General features: G+C 41.8%; 1 protein-coding gene across 1 annotated transcript; it reads left to right on the top strand.

The window, feature by feature from the left end:
- Positions 1–699: 699 nt before the first annotated feature.
- si:dkey-178e17.1 (tricarboxylate transport protein B, mitochondrial) lies at positions 700–26651 on the top strand. Its single transcript, XM_061817823.1, is given in 10 exon segments — positions 700–1337; positions 1340–1388; positions 15083–15190; positions 16619–16718; positions 21681–21819; positions 21900–21984; positions 22097–22201; positions 22688–22803; positions 22889–22962; positions 23909–26651. Coding segments are annotated over 10 exon segments (957 nt in total). The 5' UTR covers positions 700–1271; the 3' UTR covers positions 24024–26651.
- Positions 26652–26705: the final 54 nt, after the last annotated feature.

Raw genomic sequence — 26705 nt, 5'->3', positions numbered from 1 at the left:
TAAATTTAATTATTTCAAATGGGTTTTTGTTGGCTTTACTTAGCTACAATTTTAGAGCGAAATTTTCACCGGTTTCCATCAACTAATTTTTAAAAATGTGTTTATTAGATGAGCAGTATAAAGGTGTACTCAACCCTGCTTAAAAAAATTCTATAGAATTTGTATAGAACAACTTGTTCTATAGAACTTTGGCTGTGATTTTCTATAGAAATTCTATAGGACTTGATTCCTAAAGTTCTGTAGTTCTTTGTAAATTCTTCAGAAATATTCTATAGGTTTTTTTTTTTTTTTTTTTTAGCGGGGAATGAGTCAGGTTTTGCCCAGCGGTGCATATTTTTTAAGTTTGTCCATTTTTTTAAATTTGTGATGTTTTGTCTTTAATTTCTCATGTAAATAGTGTAATTCTGAACTTTGCTGTCGCGTTAACGCGTTCCAACTTCGTCTATCATCGTTAACAGAACAGGACGTTACCAACACACTGATGACGACATCAAAAGTGAATATAATTCAGACCACTGATGGTAAATTAAAAAAAAAATGCTTTTACAGTGAAGACTAAAGTAAACTGTCGTCCCCCCACCCCCTCCTCCCGTTTCGCTGTACTGTATTATTTTCATAAAACCAGAGGAGCGGAAAGCGGTTTCACTCTCAGTGGGAGATGTGAAGGGCGTGGCCGTGACGCGTTCGCCCATTTTTTTTTTCTCTCTCTCTTCGGTGATGAAACGTCCAAGTGTCTCGGTCGAAAAACAAACTGACCAAACAACTATTGTATTGTTTAGAATCCACGCGAGAGCGACAAGGGAAGCATACGATGCGCCACGCCCTCCACATCGCGGCCACCTACACACCAAACAAGCAGCCTCCATCGGTGCTTTTCGCGAGGAAATAAAAGTTCCACGCAGCGGGAACTCGAAGAAATATATTATTTTTATACCCCACGCGACCTCGCCCCCCCTTCTCTTCTGCGCCCCCCCCCACTTCCGGGTAGCGTCGCTATATACTGTATCGACTTTTCTGGTCGCCATGGTGACACGTCACCGCTTTGGGCTGTAAGTTCCCACGGCAGCTCCACGCGCGTCCAAGTGTGCGAACCCGCGCACACGCGGAGCCGTCACGCTCGTCCACGCCAGTCCACCTGAGTCCGGGAGGGCGCGCGAGACAGTCGACGTACATCCGTGTACGTGAGCGTGTGTCCCGGAGCTCAACCAAAGCTGTAAAACACACCGAAAGAGACGTTTTCTCACTGTGTGGTTATTTTCTTTTAAATCCCAATGGAGGCAAGAGGACCATTTAGTCGCCCTTTCCACTCGCCGAGGTGTCTGGCGGCGGCGGCGGCGGCGCCGCCGGGAGGTCCAAGTTAACCCACCCGGGCAAGGCGATTCTGGCAGGTACGTTTACGTTCATATTCAAACGAGCTCGCCTAAAGTGGCACAAAATGTCGTCACTCGCCCATGTTAACTTTTACACCACTATCCTGTACTTTTTCGCTTTGAAGCCGTTAGAATTTCCCCCCTACGTTTGGATGTCTTTTATGTGACTGTGTGTTGCAAAGAGTAGTTTTACTACGCTCAAACTCCTTTTATTTAATATGCTTCCCCACATACAGGCAGTATTTCCTGGAAGCATTGCCAAGGAAATGCTGTGGCGCTTCGAGATACAAGTCGTTCCGTGACCACACTCGTATGTCTAAGCAGCTTTCCCATTGAAATGAATGCATATGCAATTAATCTGTTCCATATTTTTTTTTTTTTCTTCCCACAAGCAAAGTTGTGCTCAACAGTATTGTTTAGTAAAAACACAGCAATTTGCTTTCCACATAACATGCAAACGGAAAATGTGAGCCACTAAAATGTCTGGAGCTAATGTACAATTTTTTCATTTTTTTTTTTAGTATGACGTGAGTGCCCTCATGTCTCAAATTTTGCTTATATCGCAAGACTAATATTTGGTGACGTGACGGGAAGTAGCTGGAGAAACTTGGAAGCCACCGCACCCATATCTCAAGTCACTACTATAGTAATTGCTAGTCCTGTGCCATACTGGAATTGGATTAGCTATCGATCCAATATTCAGGTCAAAAGTGTATATACAACATATGTTTAATTCCAGTAAATGTGCTCATTTTAATCACACATTTTAATGGGATGAATGTTTTTGCATCAAGTTAGCAATTAGTGAATCCATCTATAGACTATTTTCGACTGACGTCACACACCTTCAGATTTGGAACGCGGGCGCCATTTTGGTTTGGTGAATTCAAGTAAACAAACCTTAGAATCATTTCACAAAGACGTATGAATGGGGGCGCACTGCTATGTTATCGGTTGCTCAAATGAAAGTGGCCGTTGTAAAGCGTCTTTCTTTCGACTGCCAGCTGTGATCAAGAACCGATGCGAGAAAACAGAGCAGTTAGCAACTAAACGGCGCCAACTGTGGCTGTCTCATATTAACAAAGCCAATCTAGCAGCAAAGTCATTCCCTTTATTCCCGAGTTTGCTGAGAGCATTTTGTTCTTGGTAAGTGTTGGATACCTTTTAGAATTTCACACCTACTCAGCAATAACCAAGTTCTGTGAAGGGGAAGTATTCTTTAGGGCCTAGGGCCTACATAATATTGGTGTGTGAATGCAATGCATGTCTCCAAAATCTGTATTTTCTTTTTTATTATAATAAGTTTGCAAAAACGAGTTACCGTACCGCTAGCTGTTTCGTGAGTTCGTAACAAAAACGAAAATGATAGTCTCCACCTCTTTTGTTGGTATAATCAACATAATTTAACACAACGCTGCCTATAATCACGCGGTACATATTTAAATTGCATTGTGCGGTACACTAACCTTCGCAGTGTGGAGACCCAAGTTGCTTACAATGGATACCGTCACATCACGAACTCAGCCATTGATGAATCGGTTGTAGGCCTCCAGATCTTTGTAATTCTTTAGTTGGTCCACGGTATAAGCGCTCGTCGAGAAGAGGAGATAGTTGACGATGTCTGGATAGGTTACCGACGCCCACAGTTCGAAATTCTTGCTCCATTTGTTTCTCCAAGGCATATGGGTCGATATTGTCGATCTAAGCACACTTCTTGTCGTAAAGGTTTCTTGAAACAACATCTAATGAGCCTCGATAACTTTCCAAAGTCTTTTGAGCCATCATGCGTCACTTTTAATCATCGTACGAACATTTGTGTAAGTCCGGTCTGTATGCAAAAGCATTAGAGTCAACGGCGCGTCAGTAGAGTGAACCCATCCAACATGGCCGGGTACCCCGGATGTAGTCACGTGGTCGAAAACAGTCCATGTCAACAGGCAACAGTCAATGCAGTGGACCTCTATTTGGGGGGTGTATAGAGACTGAGCCCTAACCACGAATAGCCATTCCTTACTTATAGTTTCACGTAATAACTAAATAAATCAATATTGAAACAAAAAAAAAAACATGAACAAGGAGGGGATTGAGAAAACAAAAAAAGAGAGAATAAACCCGGGTTTCCATGAATGTTTATTTTGTTCCGCTGTGCCGACAATACCATATTATTTATTTTATTGGCGTTTGAATCGATCTGTACAAATTACATTTTATTACTGTTTTATTCCACTCAGAATATTAATAATCAAGTACGTTAACTCATTCACTGCCATTGAAAACTGTTGAACTCAAATATCCATGTTAATATGGAAGCCTGAATTTGACACGTGTAGTTGGATTTTCTTTAGAACTACAGAAAAAAAGCCACAAAAACACAGGACATAAACAAATGTTGAAAGTACAGGGCGTCATTAAGCCACATCAACAATTATGACACAATAAACGCAAAATGCATTAATTATATTTTTGAGTCAGGCATTTTAAAGCCATAATCCACAGATATTTTTATTGTCTAGGGTAGATGGCGGAATGCTGATTAAGCTTATCTGCTTCTGTCACACCTTGCTTGATTTTTCAAAATTAATTTTTTATATTTAGTGACTCCAATGCACTCCCACGCTGCGTCACTTGGTAGCATTCTAAAATGAACGTAGCAGAAATGACATATTTTACTTACTAAGGGGCAGGTCGACTGAGCCGCAGAGAAAGAAGAAAGTTTGGGGGAGGAGGAGGAGGCGCACACAGGAGAAATGGCAGATTATATCTTTAATTCAAATTCGGATTTAGTTACTTGCAATAACGCTCTCTAAAATGAACTTTTAATCAGGCACATATATAGATAGACATAGAAGCGCATCTTCTTCGATCAGACTTAACAGAAATTACCTGCCGTAGCAACGTAATTTCATTACGTGTGCGTCTAAGCCAGGACACGCTGACAGTTAATGTTATTAGAGACTAGTGATGAATGCAGGAGGGCAGGCTTTTGGACAAAGGCAGAAGAAATGTTTTTGTTGTTGGTTTTTTTTCCTACTGGTAGTTTGCAGTGTTTGGAAGTGCTACAAATTGTGGCCAGGAGCATTCATATAATCACCCCACCATAGGGAGAGGCTATTTGTATACACTTCGGAATAATCCTACATTTATCCATCAATTTTCTTAGTTGCTTATCCTCACAAGGGTCACAGAATTGCTGGAGCCTATCCCAGCTGTCAACGGGCAGGAGGCAGGGCACACCCTGAACTGGTTGCCAGCTAATTGCTGGGCACAGAGAGACAGACAACAGTCGCACTCACAATCATACCTACGGGTAATTTAGACTGTCCAGTTAATGCATGTATTATGGATGCGGGAGAAAACGGGAATGCCTGGAGAAGACCCACACAAGCAGGAGGAGAACATGCAAACTCCACACAGGTGGGGCCAGGATTGAACCCCGGTCCTCAGAAATGTGAGGCTAGCGCTATGAGCAGTTGCTCCACCGTGCCACCTGTTGCAGTTTATGTGAAATAGATTTCAAAACAACGTAAAAGTACCGTAGCTGGCACAGTGGATCAGCTGAAAAGCGTTGGCCTCACATTTCTGAGATTCTGGGTTCCATCCCGGCCCTGCCTGTGTGGAGTTTGCATGTTCTCCCCGTGTTTGCGTGGCTTTTCTCCCAACACTCCGGTTTTCTTCCACATCCCAAAAAACATGCAACATTAATTGGAAACTCTAAATTTCCCCTAGGTGTGATTGTGAGTGCGGCTGTTTGTCTCTATGTGCTCTGCGATTGGGTGGCAACCAGTTCAGGGTGTATCAACAGCCGGGATAAGCTCCAGCACTCCCCGCAACCCTCGTGAGGATAAGCGTCAAAAGAAAATGGATGGCTGGAAGCACCATTATGGTGAAATGCAGGGAAATGTCACGAGCCGAGTTAGACTGGCCACAACAAATAAGCAACCTAAACATGGCTGCACACATTTTATGGTGCGATCACGTTAGTTGACTATAATTGACGCTGTCACTGCATAATCTCAGACCATCTTTAATACTGTGTATTCATCTAAAGGTTGTTGACAGTAGGTGTCTTTGTGCTGCTGTTATGGTTAGCAACAGAATTTAAATGGGCTCAGTTACCCATTTAATATCTGTTTGAATAAATTCAATGTCTGACCTGACGTAATCGCAGTTATTCATTTTTTTTCTGTTGAAAAAGGGGGACGGTGTCTATTTGAGGGAGCCATCCATTCATTTCATTCATGGGAAGAGCAACTTTGTTTTATGTATGTATGAGAGAGACATGCAGATGATTTTCTCTTCCTCGTTGTCCTTACATACCATCAATAACATTTGATTTAAAAGGTTAAATGCTGATAATGAAGTCGTATTTATTATGTTCCCTGGGCTGCACGTCAGTCCCCGTTGCTGTTGTTGTCATTCCCGCGACCTCTTGCCGCGTCGTCCATCAGCTTGCGGCAGCACTTTAAGGTGATTGGAGTGGCTCCTTTGGTGGGGGGCCCATGCTGCTGCAACAGGCTGTCACTTAGTTTCAGGTGTGTGTATTAACAGTGCAGAGAGTTCATTTTGAAATGCTTCAAGGTTTAAACAAAAGCATAGCATTTATACACAGACAATAATGTGTTACAGTATATTTAAATGGATGCACTTTATGTACACGCCAAAACTATAGCGCGTAAGTCGACAGAACGGCTGCATTTTTTCATACAGTCGTTTGTGCTAGCGCTAGCTTGCTAGGTTACATAATGTTTTGTTGCTTGTTTGCAAGCCGTATCATATTAAAAGTACGTGAACGTACCTCAAGCGAGCCTTAAATGAACGCCGTCTTGCGAACAACGGTGACCACAAACAACGTTTATCCACGTTTTGTGCTTGTAAACACACAGCACAATTATTATTTACGTTGCCATGGTAATAAGTGTGTTGGTCTCATTTCGGTTGACAGGATATAGCCCAGTGATCGTAAAAAATGGGATGGGCTGGTATTTTTTTAATACAAGATTTTATTGCAGTAGTCTGAGCAGTGTAATCGGGAACATCGAAATTTGTCTTTTGGTCTGATCTGGGCATCGTGTTTTGTCTGCCTGAGTTGTGTTGTTTGTCCCACACCACTGGTGTTTTTTTTTTTTTAAATAACTTTATTTGATGAAAGATATTTACAGTACTATGTGAAAAGACACACAACAAGGCTAAAACAAAACGGTCTTTTTGATTCAAATATACTGTACATGATAGTGACAAAATGTCTTTTGCGCAGTGGATAAATGATGTCATTGGTTTGGTGAATTATGACATCAAAGCCGATCATCATAAAATACAAATTCTCGGCCGATTCCAATCACACCGATCAAATTGGTGGAAAGTCTCGTCGTAAGAGCAATAGATAAACATTCAGTTGGATGTTAAAATAGTAGTAATGATGAGTGGTTACTGTAAAAGGTGTTGTGTTTTTAAACAATATTTTGATTTTAGTAAAGCAAATTTGATCACAATCGCAAGACCTAATTGCATTATCAAGTATCACTACTTGTTAGGTATCGACGAGTACTGATACCATTTATTAGTGTTGACCTGATAATCGGCAGCACGCTGATTCAGCTGGTAAAGCGTTGACCTCATCGTTCTGAGGTCCCGGATTCAATCCCGGACCCTCCTGTGTGGTGTTTGCACATTCTGCCCGTGCCTGCGTGGGTTTCCTCCGGGCGCTCCGGTTTCCTCCCACATCCCAAAAACATGCAACATAAATTGGACACTCTAAATTGCCCCTAGGTGTGATTGTGAGTGCGACTGTTGTTGTCTGTCTTCATGTGCCCTGCGATTGGCTGGCAACCAGTTCAGGGTGTACCCCGCCTCCTGCCCGTTGACAGCTGGGATAGGCTCCAGCACTCCTGCGACCCTTGTGAGGATAAGCGGCAAAGAAAATTGATGGATGGATAGACCTGATAACAATAGGCACTTGTGAAGGCAATACCGGCCACCGATACTCAAGATAAAAAAAAAATATATATTTTGAACATCCCTAGTATTATACATCGGCAATTACTCGAATGTCAGTACCTGTTCACGGTCTGAAAAAAGAGGTATCGGTGCATCCGGAATCAAAATTTTTAAAAATGTATTAGGTTTGTCAAGGGAAATTTGTGCTTTCTTCATTTGAACTGGTTTGTCTACTGTTGTGTGTGTTCTCAACAGAGATTAGATTCCACTCGTGACACAGTTGTGGCTTTCTGTTGAATTTGCCTGTGTTGGTTGATGCACTTCTTTCAGCGCCCCTTTAGGAAATCAGTCCCCTCCCCCCCGTCAGCCCTCAGTAGCCTTGATTGACTGGCTCTGGTCCCATGTTGCATCCACCCCCCCTCGCCGAAGCTCATTTCCAGCCTGTCCGTCCAGTTTTGCAACGACAGCAGCGTTGCACCGTGACCATCGCGACTCCTGCGGGCCACCCTGTCCAAGATATCGAGACAAAAGCCAGCTCGGGGTGGGAATTGCACTCCATCTCATCTCCTCTCCCCTGATGTTAAATGCACAAGTGCTAATTCACGACGGTTAACGTTGTCTGCGCTGAGGGAGAAGACTTTCTCATGCACGCCCGAGGGCTCCGAGTAGACAAAGCAAGAAGTACAAGGTCAAAGCTTCACGCACTGTAGCCCACAAACATAGACAGTGAGCGGCGCACAATTTCCAAAGCTCGCTCTTCTCCCATTGGTTGGTTCAGATCTCCTCACACTGCTGATGGTTGAAGTTGGGACACGGAACAAAGGGTCTTTTAGTGCTTGAGGGCAGAGAGTGAAAGAACAAAATGGAACTCCGATTTGTTGTTCCTTTTAAGGCCTCTCCATGGCGTATGGAGAAAAAAAAAAGTCTTATACTGTTGCTTGTTTTTCCCCCCCAGGAGATTTTAATGGTAACCACGATCGAGCTTGTGGAATTGCACCGTTTTTTTCCACTCTTTGCTTTCTTCTCCCCGCGGCAGCCAGCGAGGCTTCCTGAGTGCTTGTCTCCTCTTGGGCTCAGATGGCTCGTCAAAGCGTGCACTTATTCCCCAGTTCTCGTCGTCCGTCCCGTCCACACCTCCAGCTCAAGCAGTTTGTCATGGTTTTTCAATGGAAGTGACTCACCTCAATGTTTTATTTTTTTTCTTCATCATTGTAAAGAATGGCAGCACTTCCAATGGTCATACTGTATATGAGAATTTAGTCATACAGGATTAGTATTGATTTAATGAGATACTCTTGTTGTTTTTCCAAATGTCCTCCTTTTATATTCTAATCAGTAGATCATTTTAAATGTTCACATTTAGTGTAAGGTGGTGTGTTTTTACAGTATTTGATGTCTACTTTTGACCTGTGATTTTGTCACCTAATTTACCGTAATTTCCGGCCTTTAAGCCGCGACTTTTTTCACACGCTTTCAACCCTGCGGCTCATGCGGGGATGGGGTTAATTTGTCCATTTTTTTCTAATAACCGCATGGGGGCACTCGAGCGGAAAAGGTAAGAGGGAGATCAGTGGAATATATGTGCGGAGGAAGTGACTTTTTCCGTGCTAGCCTGTTGCTGCTGTGTTACTGCCATGTCTCAGTGATTTTTACCGGTAATTTTTTTTTTTTTTTTTTTTTTTAAACTAGCCCTGTTAGTGCCCCGCGAGCGTTAGCGCCGCGCTAGCACGTTGCTAGTGTGTTACTGCCGCGTCTCAATGATTTAGGTATGTTTTTTTTTTTTTTTTTTTAACCGGCCCTCTTCGTGCTACCGTGTTGTTGCTATGTTAAGCTAATCTAAAGTATTAAAAGTATGAAAATTCTTTCTGTTTACCATCTTTCTTTGTAAATATCTCATGTTTCAATCTGGGTTTCAATGTGGACACTTGTGGCTTTTACACAGGTGCGGCTTATGTATGTACCAAATGGTATTTCCTTTACAAATGTACTGAGTGAGGCTTATAATCAGGTGCACTCTGTAGGCCGGAAATTACAGTACTCCTTTTTTTTTTTTTTTTAAATTCTTGCTGTCCTTATTTTTGATTATTTTTGTTTTTGTCACTTCCAGGTTCTAAGTCAGTCTTTCCCGTTATTTATTGAGCCCCAGGCACATACTTTACATGAGAAAAATCTCACAATACACCACCATACAAGCATGTCAAAATTAATAGGGCTATGCAAGATAATTACGTATCTTCTGCCAACTAACAGAGGAACGTTTAATTGTTGTGCTTGCTTCCATATTACTGACATGCATAATTGAACCAAAATGCATTATTTACAGGAAGTAGCTAATGTTGGGGCCAAATAAGTGAAATTAGATCATTTCCCACAGTGTACCTGATGATCTCTCACAGTAATAATGCGCTGTGGCACAGTGATGCAGTATTATTGATGAAGGTTTCTTGCGTTTTCTCAACGGGACAGAATTTCATTGGAGTTTTTCCAGCTTCTGCCGGTCACAGCAGTTTTTTGTCATTTCATTCAAAGCAAAACTCTCTCACTCATTTGTTGTCTTTACTTTGTCAGGTCATCTATTCATTTGACTGTTATGCTACAGTGATTTTGTACTAGACAGGCTCCACTGTATAATTAAAGCTTGATTGATTGCACTTCCTCAACTCAAGTCATGCAAAACTAGATACTACATTACAACAGGACAGATTTAAACATTCTTTGTTTTATTATCTACTTATCATAGTATATATTATACCATATTTTATGCATTTAGCGTGACGAGGTCAACTTTGTGAAAACGGCATATGTACAACATGTAAAGGGACTAAAAATGCATGTATTTTTTTTTCCCCAGTAATGACCTGCCTACACAGGCAGTGTGTGGGGTAACATTAGCTTCTTCTCCTTACAGATGTGAAATGCAATTGTTCCTCACTACCTCGTGAGCGCCATCATATGGTACCTTACATACGCGTGCTAGCATGCATGCTAACAGTGTAACCAGTGGGTTTAAGTGTACAGTAATTTATTGGACAAGTCACACAACAACATTTGCAGATGTTGGAACTCAGTGTGCACAAGAGGTGCATCACATTGTAAGGAGCCATGTCTTACCTATGTGGCGCTTCGTCTATTTGGAAGAGAATTGAAGACCTTAAGATAGAGGAAGGAATATCTTTTTTCACCACCATAAATATTACACATGTATTTATAGGAAGCCTTTATTTTAGTTTTTTTTTTTTCACCGTTCTAATAAATTTGGCCATTCTTATTATATAACATTAATTAAGAATGAGTTGATATTGCTACTTGGCAAGCAAATGCACACAGAAGCTAGTGTCATGATAGTTTTACATGATTAAGTGATTGGATTTTTATTCTGTTGTTTTTTTAGTCTGTGATGCTAATGGAGGTGATCACGTTTTGAGATTGCTATACTCCAAGCTGACTTGGGATAAGTATAAATACATTTATTTTCCACAAAGGAAGCTTGTGCGAGGGCCAGATGTATGGATGCTTATACGGATCGCCAAAGCAAGCAGAAGAGGATCTTGTGTTCCTCCCCTTCAGCTGCTTATTGGTTTGCTTCTCCGGGGTCTGTGGGGCATCTAAAATATGTTTGTGAAACAGTTTTATAGATACCAGTGCACAAGCACCAAAGAGTCATTGTAATTGTTTTCATAAACTTTGGACAGAAGTAAAACTGTGTGGCACATGTGGCACTACCACCTGCCTTTACTAGTTGGGTTAAGAAATTGAGACATGAGTTATGCAGAACGAGAGATCAAACCGCATGTTTGATGCAGTAAAATCCCAAAAGTACAGTGGTATTTCCACATGCTTATTACGTCAAGCTGTTTATTGCCACTCCCAAAGGTGAAACATAAAACAAAAATAATTGTGTATTTGACCAAACACAGAACTTACAATATATATCTTAATATGCTAACACGCAGTGCAAAGTACCATAGACAGAATGACGAAATTATCACTGATGTTGCAGTGGTTGTAACCTTTAAAGCAATTGCTATATGAACGCAAATGGTGCAGCAACACATGTAGATCAACAGTATTAAAGTACCAAAGTGTATATATAAATTCTCTGCGGAAGACAACTGATATAATGATTCTGACCTACTTATGAAACTCTTCCTTGTGTATTATGTATGGCTGTATGATACTACCCCCTTGTGTCCAAAGTGGACACACCAGAAGGAGCATAGTGTCAATGGGGATTGAAGCTTAAACTCATGATGCACATACATTCTATTTTATTATGTGCCATTAGTGATCATCATCAGTGGTTCCCAAAGTGGGGTCCACGGACCCCCAGGGAGTGAAAAACATCGTTCCACGGGGTCCCCGACACGATGTCTGACACGGAGTAATAATGAAATATTTTTCTGAAGAAAAGAACAAAAAAATGTTTGTTTCTTCTGTCTCGCTATGTCTCACATCCCATCTATCCGATTTTGAGCCCAGCCCAGATGAATGATTCAGGCAGCGCCACGCCCCAGCCAAACAGTTTTCAACTCCATTAGATGCGAAGATGAAAAAACGAAATCGTCTGGGAGCTAATCATGACATGAGAATTGCCCTTTCCAGTGTTGAACCACGTTTTGATTTATTGGGCAAAAATAAAAAAGCAAGAGCACATGCGCCACTAAAATTGAGTATTTCTTTGTACCAGAATGGCATATTGGCGAAAGTTGAGGTTGGGGGTCCGGGCCCAGGTTGACTTTGGGAACCACTGCTGTATATCCGTTATAGAGTGCTTTGAGGTATTCTTACTCAAAATGTTACAAAAACTTTTTTTGTGCGTATGCTTGGGGCTCCTACAGCATTTGTGTACAGATTCTAAGTCATCCAGGTCATGGTAGTCGCCAACAGTTGAATCGAGGCAACTGATCGACTTCTTGGTTGTTAGGTTGGGCTTTAGAATCACTCTGACTTTAATTAGATAAACCAAAGTAGAAAATGACAAGCAAATATTCTTGTGTTTGCATTGTGGTCAGCAGGGTAGGGTATTGGTTACTATTTTAAGATCATTGCAAGCAAAGGTGGTTGGCAACAAGTCTTAAAAATAACTGCATGGGTGGACATCTTTTTTTTTTTTGTATTTTATTCCATATGAGGGTGTCTTGAACTGTAGAATCGTCGTTGTGATTCAAAACCCTCGACATGTTACCGCTTTTAAAGAGAAACCCTGAGCTGTTGAAGAAACTGGGGTTAAATATTTTCATACAGGTCCTCTGATTTCAATGTTGTGTTCAGAGAGAGAGCTGAAGAGTTTTTCCATTTTTCATCCTAACATCCCGTTACTATGCATCTGACAAGGCAGTTTTGTATCTCTGCTCCTGCGCCGAATAGCACTCCAGTGCCATTTCCATTTCTTTCTGGCGTAATAGCAACTGTCAAGGATCTTTGTGGATGCATTGATTTTATGACTGTGCGAGACGAGACTGGGGGATGACGATGGAGGATGGGAAGGTGGCACAGCAGAGGTTGAACATAAAGATTAATGGCTGTTTGGCACATGTAACCCACGTTGGGCTGTGGACGCGGCACTCCTTTTAAAGTGTGTGTGCCAGACTCTAAACGCAGACCAGACGAGCCAAGACATATTGGCCTCACTGCGTCTTCGACTCTAAAGATTCATCATGTGCGCTGTGCTTCCAATTATTTGTTCCTTTTTTATTTTGTGCCCGAAACACGTGAATGAGGTCGATTTGTTTTCTTTTGCCCGAGACGCAGTGACCTGTTTAGGCCTCATCATCAAGGCTGCTATGGAATGTGGGGAAGCTCACGTGACTTCTGTTAACACTTCGAGGGCTGGTTTGTCCCCAGAATTACAGCAAACGTGACTGATCACGAGTGTTACAATTCTGCTCAGTCAGAAGATGATTGCGTTCATTCAATGAATGCACTTGAATAATCAATTGTACAGTGTGTATTTTAAAGCAACCCCATAGATTTATGCTAACAAATGCAAAAAAAAACATACACAGGCTAACAAATAGGGTAGGTGTCGCAGTGATTTATAAAAGGATATCTGAACACAATCAGTGTCGCAATACATGTAGGCAGACTATAGCAGTATTCGCGAATATATTATTTATCCTCTGCAAAGAATCACCAATGTTACAATGTGGCCCCCAAGTGGCCGATGTGTGCACACCAGAAGGTTCAACACAACATAACATATGTACATAAAACCAATTAAACTAATCTCAAGGCACCACTCTGATCATAATAATGATAATACTATCATCCTTCCATTCATTTTCTTTGCCGCTTATCCTCACGAGGGTCACAGGGAGTGCTGGAGCCTATCCCAGCTGTCAACGTGCAGGAAGCAGGGTACACTCTGAACTGGTTGCCAGCCAATTGCAGGGCACATAGAGACAAACACCCGCACTCGCAATCACACCTAGGGGGCAATTTATAGTGTCCAATTAATGTTGCATGTTTTTGGGATGTAGGAGGAAACCGGACTGCCCGGAGAAAACCCACGCAGGCACGGGGAGAACATGCAAACTCCACACAGGCGGGGCTGGGATCGAACCCAGGTCCTCAGAACTGTGAGGCCAACAATTTACCAGCTCAACTCCAATTTGCATTTTGGTGTGACTGTGCGTTTGGATGGTTGTTCGTTTCTAGTTGCCCTGCGATTGGCTGGAAACGAGTTCAGGGTGTACCATGCCTCCTGCCCGACGAGAGCTGGAATAGGCTCCCGCACTCCCGTGACCCTTATCTGGATAAGTGGCTCTGAAAATTAATAGAATGATGGATTAATTAATTAATGGATGGATTTAGCGCTTTTCATGATACCCAAATACACTTACATTATGGTAGTAAGCTACTAGTGTAGCCACAGCTGTCCTGGGGCAGTCCAACAGAACCACATTCAACTACATACATTCATTTAATTCAATTAAATGGATCGGAGTGGATGACCTCTTTTATTGATTTTCCTGAAATGAAATCAATCACACCCCCCCCCCCAACAGATGGGATGATTAAGTTGACAATAGTAATGATAAATGAAATGTAACTACATTAGGATGGAGGCAATGTCTGGAATCCACTTGCGTGCTCTGAAAGAATGGCCGTAAAGCATTTTTATTTCCTCAGGACTAATGTTTTTGTTTCAATTTCAACATGAGACATTCTGTCTGCTTATGTGTGTTAGTAGATAAAGTGTGAATGAGCGCCACAGTGTGTCCGTGTGTGTATGTGCGTGTCATTGAGTTAATGGAGGGTCTTGGCCTGTAATGGAGCCCCTCCCAGCAGGCTGCATGATTTAATTAATGTCAGCCTACTCGACATCCTCCTCCTTCCTACCCATGTGACTCATCCGTATTGTGCGCTCGACACCAACCAGCCTTTGGGGTAGCCCCAGCTTGTCTGTGTGAATATAAACACATTTTTTTCTGTGCTTGTTTCATATTTTTTCCAGTCATACTCCAACGTAATCAACCCCAAATGCCCTGATTCACTTGACTCCTCTTTGTGGTTCGGTTGTGGGTTTGATTTTATTTTCGCTCAGCTCTTTCCTCTTCCTCGCTCGCCAGTCCGACTTTTATTGTTTATGGTGGGAAAGTCATTTTCCAACGATCTGTGACGCCACGGCACCTTGTTGCTGTCAGGCAAGGAAAGGCCTCTGCAACATGTATGCATTTAGCTAAGCTAAAATGCTAAGCTAAGAGCAGTTCTTGTCTCCAGTTTTGATCATTTTAAAGTAATGCTAGCATGGATTTGACGAGGTTCTCTGTTTCCAGGCGGTATTGCCGGGGGAATTGAGATTTGCATTACCTTCCCTACCGAGTATGTAAAGACCCAATTACAGCTGGACGAGAAGGCCAACCCTCCAAAATACAGAGGAATAGGTGAGTTTGACCAGTTTAATGCAAATGTGATTTTAAAAACATCTAACAATAGACCATCTTTGTTTTTATGAGCAGAACTAATTAAAACGTAAGATACAGACAGGGCAAACAACAGTACCTATATCCTCATGATTTAAGACATTTTTATTTGGGTGGGGGTGGGGGTGGGGGTGTTTATCATCTATCTTAACTTGTCCAGCAAATCCAATACAGCATTACCTCAATTCACAAGTGACCCGACTTATGTTTTTTTTTTTTTTTTTTTTTTTTTTTTTTTGGGGGGGGGGAAGATACCACCTCTTAGTTTCATAGAAAATTGATTTAAGACCACTAGATGTCAGCAACAAACTTCACAACAAGCAACAGTTTGCCAGATATAGTAAAAAAAAAAAAACTTCTTAAAAGAGGCCAATTACTCACTTCAAGTTGTTTGTTGTCAGTTTACTGGAAATGTTATCATTAAAATTAGTTTCTAAACACACACCACTTAAGTTTATGATAAAAATCTGTTAGCTTAATGCTAACACACAATGCCAAACTCCATAGTGGGCAAATGTAGCATTAATTTGAGGCTATTGTAACCCTTGAGGCAACGGATATTTGAACACAAACACATGCAGATTGACAATGTAAAAATACTCACAGCCATACATTTTTCCACTTTGAAATACGGCTAACAATGCTATAGCTTAAGGCAACAGATGCAAGTTTGCAAAAGTCTATTTGCTCTCCACATCCCTGTCTACTCAAACCCCAGAGGAAAATCACTGATAAAAGTAAAATGTTCTACTAAAGCGGCCTCTTTGGAGCTCATTATCTAATTACCCATCATTCCCTGGTGCATCTGCGATCGTAGATGTTCATCTAAATGTTTATTTCACATGAGACCCACAAAAAAACAAAGCAATTCCAACACACGCGCACACACACACACAGGATCTGTTGATGTTGACTGCATCTTGGGAAACATGCTAATGAGCACTCTTGAAAGCTGCTACTTTTTCTGCTCACTGGTGTGTTTCTTTGGTGCAATAGTTTTTCCTTGTCAACTCTTAAAATCAGTCTGAATAGAAAAAAACATTTTTAAAAAAATCGCATCCAGACAGACATTTATGAAGCAGTTAGTCACTTCCAAATTGGAAAGGTCTCGCGTCATTGTACCATCTGTCAGCCAGTGGAAAAAGATCAAAATTTCTACCTATCACAAACAGTGCAGTGTTCACATAGATGGATGAAAAAATATGTTATTTGTAGTCAACATAATTGATGATTGATGATTTCCCGTGGCACAGCTCATCTCTCACAGGACCGTGGTTCAGAGTCACTGCTCTGTGAGATCCACAGAGTTGTAGTTTCCCCACCCGTGTTTTCGATCTTCCTGGACGCTACTGAATGCCCTCCGAAACCAGCTTGCCTTTCATCCTCCAGGTGATTGCGTGAGGCAGACTGTACAGAGTCACGGTGTCAAAGGACTCTACAGAGGACTCAGCTCGCTGCTCTATGGATCCATTCCCAAATCTGCAGTCAGGTATTCAGTAAACCCTCAAAAACCAAGTTGACATGAAAGGGAGCCGTTTTGGGGAAGGGAATATATTTTACTGATTTAGGTGAGTGGATATTATTGCCACAAAATAAATGCACATTATTGCAATCATAAATTTGACATTTATGAACACGAGGAAAACATAACTTGGTTTGCAGGTGCATTTTATGGTAAAACGTTCAACCTCTTTTTAGCATAATCTTTACAAGAATGCTTGTTGCTAGAAGGCGAGAGTAAAAGAATATTGCGCGGCTGCCGTCATATACCCGGAAGCGCTAAATCACACAGTCCAATTATTCTAGTTCATTACCCGCCGCGCGTAACAGAAATGCCACGCCGCGTGCGAGAGTGATGGTGTTGGTGTTCTCTCACAGCACTGACATTTATCGTCTGTCGAATGCAAACGCACACACAAACAAACCGACACGCACACACACGCACACGCTGCACTAAACCAAGGCAAGGCTTTCCGTTGCGTATCTGCCCGCGCGTGTGTATTGTGTGGAGGAGAGCCCTCGTCTTTGTGATGGGGAGACGGGTCCAGTCAGGCGTAGAAAAAGTGCCGCTCAAACTCAGACAGGGTCTCAGTGGGCCACAGATTGGCAGGCTTTGTCAGTTGGTTTATATTTATCTGTGGTGCCACTGTGACAAAAATACATGTGGCAGTCCATTCATTATACTGGTGCACATCCTTTTCAATTTAATTAGTTCGATGCCATTTAGGCAACACTGTATCATCAAATACAGAGCTCGTGCACCTACATCATCAAATCACGTCACTGGCCGGAAGTGTCGGTCAAACAAGCCATTCTTCAACGCTAACTCGGTTGGAGACGACGCGGAAATACGTCTTATAGCACGACGCCCAGAGTTTTGTCCGATACCGATAAACATTTAGAAGGTGATAATAAATGAAGATACGTGTAAAAATGAGAGGCACTTGGCATAGGAGACCCATATTTAATACCGAAGTCGATGTTTTCGCCAATAAGAAATTGGAATATTAACCAGCTTCCGCTTGCCTTGGACAACTGGAGCTACACATGGATCTAGTGAGTAAGTCGTCGAGATTTACACGGAAGAGTTTGAAAGCGTAGAAAAGTCTGGACGCATACAAATACTTCGTTGCTGGATATGTTCTTAAGAATAAATGCCACATAGCGATGGAGCCACTCGAGATTTTTTTCAATACAAATACCAATATTTAAATAAATTACCCCCGGTTTTACACAAACTCCCATTCATTAACTATGATTGGAAAAAAAAATAAAGACAGCAAGTCAGCTCCTTATACACGGAAGCGTGTTGCGGCCACACGTTAAACTTTGGTCAACCTTTCCATGAAATACATTTTTTTAATATGCATTGTTCTCAAATGAGTCTAATCCGTATTTAAAAAAAAAAAAAAAAAAACTGCTGGGATAGGCTTCGGCCCCCGTACACGAAAGCGTGTTGCAGCCACACGTTAACCTACATAAACCTCTGTGTGACAGACGGTTTTTCTTTTTTTAAATACACATTGGTCTCATTTGAGAACGACGCATATAAGGAAAAAAAAAAAGGCTCCCGAAGATTAACGTGTGGCTGCAACACACTTCGTGTATGTTGGAGACGACTCCCTGTCCCATATGGAGAAAGGACAACATTCCCAACGTGGGTGAATGGGAAATGAACACACACTGTTGATTTAAAAAGTCTACACACCCCGTTCAAATGTCGGGTTTTTGTGATACCCAAAAATGAGAGCACAATACATCATTTCTAAAATGTTGCTATCATTAATGGGACTTAAACCTGTACATCTTATTTTATAAAAATATATATTTTTCAGAGGGGGAAGTACAAATAATAATAAAAAAAAAGACAGACACAGCCTCTTGTAACAGGAGATTTTGCTGTTTTCAGAATGAACACACACATAATCACCGGTGACATTCATGTAATATGACTAATAGTCAAACTGTGCTATCAATGTTTTTTTCTCCTTTTGTATTTTAATCTTCATCACTTGGGTCATTTAATTTTGGCTTTTTCCATTAAGTCATTTTTTTTAAAGTCCTTTTTACTGCCATCTTCTATCTGATCGCTCACCAACACACGCACATACTGTGTGACCCCCGCCCTCCATCTTGCACCGCCTGCTTTTACCCCCCCCCCCCCCCCCATCCCATTAAGTGATTGCCTGCATGTTCCGCAAAGTCTGCTCCCGGATCATCCAAAATGGAGGCCAAGGATGAATGAGAGAGATACTGACCTATTCTAACCTTCAATATCGTATTTGCATCTCCTCCATTTCCCAGCTGCTCCGTTAATGCTAACAGAATGTTAAATACAACTTGGCTCTAATGCTTGTCCTATCCAATCCCAGCTTGCTTTGGGCTAGATGTAGGTGGGGTACGCCCCGGACTGGTTGCCGGCCAGTCGTCGGGCACACTCGTTCACATTCAAATTCACACCTATGGACAGTTTGGAGTCTTTGATTAACCTAACATTTTTTTGTATTGGGATGTGCAGTACCCAAAGAAAACTCCCACAATCTCAGGTTAGAACATCGAAGATACGCAAAGGAAGGTCAGAGCAAAAAAACAAAACAAAAAACCTTTTGGCTTTATATAAAAAGCAAAACAAAGAAAAAGCCTACTTATCTGTACTTTATGTTGTGTTACAGTAGCGCCCTGACTCCCATTTAACATGGACGTTTATTCTGCACACAGCCATATTTCCATTTAGAAGAGGGTGTGTGCATATTAGCAGCCACATTATTTTAGCTGTTTATTATTTTGCCTCGCAAAAGGATAAATATAAAAATCAAGAGACTTGTACTGATAGATCACATTAATAGAAGTAATGGTAATAAAGCAGCAGTGTTCAGATTTGTTATATTCACGATACTTAATGGTGAATTAATGCATTCTCACTCTGGGAGGGAAAAAATCTCCTGAAAGCTGAACCATTTTCTCTCCTTTACATCATCCTGCAGTCAGCTTCAAGTGAGGACTTGAAACTGACCTTGTACGAAAAAAAAAAAAAGAAGCCTTCTAATGAAGATTGTTCAGCGCTCTGACTCATTCCGGACTGTCGGCCAGAACATAACGGTGTGTTCTAAGCAAGGAAGTTAGGACCGCATGCGTTGGCAGTCGAGGCTTGGAGGGCAAATTGGCAGCCAGAGAACAGCTCGGCTATCCAATTTAATTGAAAGCGTAGTGTCACGCCAATGGCATTAAAAAAAATGGCCAGATGTGGGAAAGACGCATGAAAGATGTGTTATTCCAACTTCTAGCAAATAGCGTGTGACGACGAATGTGACAGAAGAGCAGATGTGGAGAGTTAATGAGCAGAGGAAAATTCTGCAATAAACGGGCAGATGGAGTTAAAAAGAAGAAGGTGGGTTGGGAGGATTTCAGCGAGACCCATTAGGATGTCGGGTAAACAATTTGAGCAGACTGGGAGAAGCCAGACAAGACAACAACACCCGCCTGTCGCCCCCGTTTTTATGGATTTGTCGGGCAGCCTCCACCTGAACCACTCTATAAATAACCCTCCTGTAAAGGACACAACAATGTCTGATTGCGTTGTCACTTAGAGCCCACCCATCTCGGTCTGGATGGCCTCCGTGGAAGCCTTCTCCTTGTCTTTAAGGCGGTTTAAAGCAGGGCCAAACAGAACTTTAAGAATCTTTTTGGCACAGTGGTTTTAAAATGGGGGACGACGACGCTATGACGGGGGAGGCTACTATGAATACTTTTCAATATTAATTTACACCCAGCTCTTCCTGTTTTTGTTGATTTCCAAGGAATACTGTTTGCAAAGAGAGGGAGGGTGTGGGGGTGGGTGCGCTGAAAATGTCATCTGTGAAAAGGGGGTTCTGCGAAAAATATGAAAAAAAAAAAAAAACGCTGTGTGTAAAACAGCTCGACAACCATTTCCTGTCTTCCTGTGTTGTCCGTGCAAGAAAAAGCTAAATTGGAAAAAAAAAAAAAACATCAGGAAAAGCCTACTAGAACATCTGAAATGTATTCTGGTTAATCAGTTGTGGCAGGTGCGCACTGACTGACATTGAACTTGATTTTGAAGGTGATGGGTTCAATCTTCACAGCTGTATTTCATTGATAAGAAAGTGTTGTACATTTATCCTACCACATGATTGCACTTGTTTGTTTTCAGTTTCCCTTTTCCAAAAAATATTTTTTATTTCAATCGAGTTGTAGAATTTATTGGTCACTTAATGTTACATATTTATGGAAATGATCTTGCCCTTAAAAAATAGTATTTGAGCAGTGGCGTGTCAACTTTATAGCCACTGTAAGTATGACTGAGTGTTAAGGCCACACTTAAAAAAATAATGAGGTATAAGGATACACAATGACACAATTAAGGTTGTAATATGTCAAGAATAAATTGATATACCATTGCGTGGAAAAACTTTTGTAGATTACAAAACTTAACAACATGAGAATAAAGTCCTATTTTTGAGATTATAGTTGTAATATGAGAATAAAGTCAATCTTTTACAAGGGTAGCAACAGCTAAATCTGTGATCTTCTTTTTTGGAAAAAGACACAAATGTTTACACAATTGCTTTTAAAGTCCTGATGCTGAAAATTATTTCAAGTTTGTGTGTCCAAATAATTTTTTGTACTTCTATAAAATTATGACACTTTCAAAAATGGGTTTTTCCTCATAATTGACTTGAATCTCATTTAAGTTTTTTTCCCTTCATTTATTCTCTTGAAATTGTTTTTAATCTTGTACTGTATTTTTTTTTAGAGGCCCTCCTCTGTTTGTTTTCAAGAGAGCGATTATCTTTTTTAAGAAGATGATTTCCTAACTGCTCGTCTCGTTTTATTAAATTGTGACTTGACCCGATTTTACAGTGTTTAAAAGGGCCCGTTTTGCACAAATATTGCAAAGTCAATCAGTCAACACCCAGCATTCATTTGTGTTCAGGTTCGGAGTGTTTGAATTCCTCAGTAACCACGCAAAGGATGAGTTGGGTCGGCTGGACAGCACTCGAGGTCTGCTGTGCGGCCTGGGGGCTGGTGTGATGGAGGCGGTCTTGGTGGTTTGCCCCATGGAAACGATCAAGGTTGTGGGACGGATTGCGAAACTACAGTGGGAATCCCTCAAAGTGCATTAGAACGATTTATTTATCTTGAATCCATCTAGGTTAAATTCATCCACGACCAGACGTCTGCAAACCCCAAGTACAGGGGCTTCTACCACGGCATCAGAGAGATCGTCAGAGCTCAAGGTACAGGCTTCCTGCGCCCTCCGCTGGGCAAATACGGCAGTGCAGCTAAACAAAATGCCACCTCCGAGCATGTTTGATGATTTTGTCGGCATCCTCTTTCATGCTTGGACAGGTTTAAGGGGAACGTACCAGGGTCTCACTGCCACCGTGCTCAAACAGGGCTCCAACCAGGCCATTCGCTTCTATGTGATGACCTCGCTCAAGAACTGGTACAAAGGTCAGAGGATTTGGCGAGGACGGTTGCATGTCAGAGGGAATGTACACGGAGTCCGTTTCTCATATGGGCAAAGGTTTCAGCCTCGCAACAGGGGATGTGCTCATATTTGAAAACGGACTTTGTCTTCTAAATCACGACATTTGCAAACATCTCCTTTTGATTTGATCATAACATTTCTGAACAATAACTGAATCATAATCGTTTTATTTAGGTGAATTTTCAGCTTGGTCAATTTGAAATAAGTGCCCGTTTTTTAATGAAGAGATGGAAATCAACTTTTTTTTCAGTTTATTGAAAAAATAATGCAGTGATTAAGTGCTAGTGTCTGAGTACTTGACAGTACTGTAATCAAAAAAAAATTCTCTCTCTCTCTCTCTCTCTCTCTCTCTCTCTCTCTCTCTCTCCTCTCTCTCTCTCTCTCTCTCTCTTCTCTCTCTCTCTCTCTCTCTCTCTCTCTCTCTCTCATTCTCATTCCCTCCCCACTAGGCAACGACCCCAATAAATCTATCAATCCTTTTGTTACCGGGGCCTTCGGCGCCATAGCCGGAGCAGCCAGCGTGTTCGGAAACACCCCCCTCGACGTCATCAAAACAAGGATGCAGGTCAGTACTTCCGGCTTCCCCCTTTTCACATGCATGTATTTTGAATTTGTTGAAGCCGTCTCGAATGCTGTGTTTCCTTCCAAAGGGACTGGAAGCTCACAAGTATAAGAGCACACTGGACTGTGCGGTGACCATCCTGCGACATGAGGGGGTGGCAGCGTGAGTCGAGTCTTGTTTTTAAATCTCGTTACTTGGCTTGGGGGTTAAAAAAAAAAAAAATTGACGCAAACGTATCTATCGTCAAGCTCAACACCAAACCTACAGTGAAGTACGCAGGTAGCAGCGTCATGATTTAGTGCTTTTTTTTTTTCTTCAGACAGAAGTCTGGCCTGATTATATTTATTAAAAAAAAAAAAAAAGTTGTTGAATTAGTTTGGTCACTTTAATGGTAGAAAATGTTTTGAAATGGGCGGCACGGTGGTTCAGCTGGTAAAGCCTTGGCCTCACAGTTCTGAGGACCCGGGTTCGATCCCGGCCCCACCTGTTTGGAGTTTGCACGTTCTCCCCGTGCCTGTGTGGGTTTTCTCCGGACACTCCGGTTTCCGCCCACATCCCAAAAACATGCAACATTAATTGGACACTCTAAATTGCCCCTAGGTGTGATTGTGAGTGCTGTTTGTCTCCATGTGCCCTGCGATTGGCTGGAAACCAGTTCTGCGACCTTTGTGAAGATAAGCAGCAAAGAAAATGGACAGATGTTTTGAAATTATTTCTCATTTTTATAGGGGGGTGGGGGGGGGAGATCTCAACAGGGGTGTGTAGACTTTTTAAACCCACTGCAGAGTTCAGCTATGTTATTATTGCTCCAAGAGACTCTAGAGTTCAGCCCAAAATTATTCCCACCATGACCGAATTTGGAATTTATTACATTACATTTGGCGTAGCTGTAAAATAAGGCAGTACCGGAGCGACATACTACTGTAATGCTCCTTTCTTCCACTAGATGTCAGACACTACTTAACTAACATGCGTACAGCATTCACTTTTCACTTTTTCCAAAATATTCGAAGCCAGCTCAGTTGGATGAAGTACAATTCTCCGTGACTAAAAACTACAACCCCAGTAATACACGCCCCCCCCCCCCCCCTTGTGTCTGCACCCATAGTTTCTATAAGGGGACCGTTCCTCGTCTGGGTCGCGTATGTCTGGACGTGGCCATCGTGTTCATCATCTACGAGGAGGTGGTCAAGGTTCTGAACAAGGTGTGGAAGACCGAGTGAGCCGCTTCAGACTGCGCATGCCCCACTTCGGTACACAACTCTTGCTTTTGTTTGAAATGAAATATTGCGATACAGAGAGTGTTCGGTTTCACATGATAACATCAAAAGAGCCACATAGTTTTTTTTTTGTTTTTGACTCTGGTGGTCTGTTGGGGATGTGCAACACAACGCTAAGAGGCAATTTAACAACATAGCTGGAATAAAAAAAAAATGCTCATGTATTTTTGGGAATCAACTGCAAAAAACTAATCTTTCAACGATATATATTTAAACTTATTAACGTAGCTCTTGACTATTTCAGCTTGCATGTATCGGACGTTATTTTCGATAAACTACAGTCGCATTCATAAACAAAGCCTTTAAAAGAATGATTTTACCTTATGTATAAACTGTTTATTTTTATACATTAATTTTTTTACTGTCATGATATTTTCATTCATAAGTATAGATATATTTCAGCCCTGTGTTAGGTGCCAAATAAAATAAATAATTTACAAAGGTATGAGATATTTCAAATATTATGACATATTTATTAAGAGTTGAATGTTTGCCTTTCTGGCTTTAAAAAAAAAAAAGAGAAAAAATTGTAATTGCTGTTGTGTCATCGTCTTTAGCCCAAATTTCCAGTCTGGATGTAAAAGTGGGGGAAAAAAAAACATTTATCCATAATAGCTGTATGTATTTAAAATGTAGCTGTGAGAGCCGAGATGAAGACCTCCAAGCGCTTTTGACCTTAACGGGCTGTCTTTGGTTTACTTTTTATCTTTTCTCAAGCTTGTTTACTTACAACTTTTTTTTTTTTTTTTTTTTTTGTGTTGCGGTTCTTGTGCAAATGTAGCAGGAAATTGTATAAAGGAAGAAATGAGAATCTCAAAACAAATAGCACATCAAAAATGAAATGGTCTGTGTTCAGCTATTGAAGATGCGCGTTTATTTTTGTTTTACTTTTGTGTGCAACATGCTACAAAGTGCTCCTGAGAACAGGCTCTCTTTGTGGCGTGTGCTCCATTGAGAGGAGGCATAAAACTGTTCACTCGTGTGCCTTTCGTGTCAATATCACCACGAAGTGCTTTTGGCGTCCTCGTCAAGATCATCTTGAAAATGGTGCAAGACACCAGTACGTGTCTTTAAATATGCTTCCGTGTATTTTTTTTCTTTGCTGAATGTAAGTGGCAGCCACTGACGGTGTAGCGGTACACACACCTGCCTTTGGTGCGAGTAGCGTGGGATCGATTCCCGCTCAGTGCTGATGTTGATATCTGCCCTGCGACTGACTGGCGACCAATTCAGGCTACTGTCCGCCTTTCGCCCAAAACTAACTGGGATAGGCTCTAGCTGTCCCGCACCCTTGTGAGGATAAGCAGCTTGGATAATGACATGACATGTAAGTGATTTTAGCATGTCACATGCACTGCTCCGTGATATATGATAAGTTGTTAAATTACAGTATAATAGATCATTTTGAGGGCGGCATGTTGGTCTGAGCTGGTAAAGCGTTGGCATCACAGTTCTGAGAACGTGGGTTCGATCCCGGTCCCGCCTGTGTGGAGTTTGCATGTTCTCCAAGTCTACGTGGGTTTTCTCCAGGCACTCCGCTTTCCTCCCACATCCCAAAAACATGCAACATTAATTGGACCCTCTAAATTGCCCCTAGGTATTATTGTGAGTACAACTGTTGTCTGTCTCCGTGTGCCCTGCGATTGGCTGGCAACCAGTTCAGGGTGTACCCCGCCTCCTGCCCTTTGACAGCTCGGAAAGGCTCCGGCACTCTCCGCGACCCTCGTGAGGATAAGTGGCAAAGAAAATGAATGGATGGATGAAATCATTTTCAGCGTCACAGTTCTGGGAACCCGGGTTCAATCCCGGCCCTTCCTGTGTGGAGTTGGCATGTTCTCCCCACGCCTGCGTGGGTTTTCTCCGGGCACTTCACACACTTTCCTACCGCATCCCAAAAACACGCAACATTAATTGGACACTAAATCACGACCACCGTTTTGTCTTGTTTCAAAAATAGCGTCATCACATTTTGCTGTAGTTTGTTGTTGCCACGCTTAACATGGCCACCCTATCGTTGTGAAATATCAGTCGTGTGTGTGTTTATTAAACGCTAACATTAGCATGTCAGCAAGCTCTCATTTTGCTGTTTGCATTTCCATCGTCTGCTTGCAGTTATTTATATTTAAACAGCGGGCAAGCTTGAAAATGCAACTCTCACAGCAGAACACTCATCCATCCATCCATTTTCTTTGCCGCTTATCCTCTCCCGGCAGAACACTTCCTACCTAATGCAATGAACATGATGTTAATGGGAAATGTCCGTTTTTGGGGGCCAAAAGGAGGACGTCTCAAAAGCACCTTGGTGATATTGACTCTTTGATTTCTGTACTGTATCTGCTCTTGCTGGTTTGAGTAGTATTTATTCAGTGAACATTCCTGACAAGCAGTCATGTTTTGAAAAATTTGTCTCTCCCTCTCCAACACTGTGAAACACGAGTCCGAGTGTACTTTTTTTTTTTGCCTTCATTTGGGCAACCGAATTGTGTCCGGTATTCCCACAGAACCACCGGTTCACGTGTTCGTGTCTTTATGAAGCCTTTGTACAATAAACACTGCAGTTCATTAAAAAAAAAAAAAAAAAGGCGCTTTTAAAGCTTTTATCCGGTGCGGCAGTGATCCGCGGAC

Source organism: Syngnathoides biaculeatus, chromosome 4 (genome assembly GCF_019802595.1).
Source record: "Syngnathoides biaculeatus isolate LvHL_M chromosome 4, ASM1980259v1, whole genome shotgun sequence".
In the NCBI taxonomy this organism is placed as follows: domain Eukaryota; kingdom Metazoa; phylum Chordata; class Actinopteri; order Syngnathiformes; family Syngnathidae; genus Syngnathoides; species Syngnathoides biaculeatus.
This window is presented reverse-complemented; position numbering and strand designations above follow the sequence as displayed.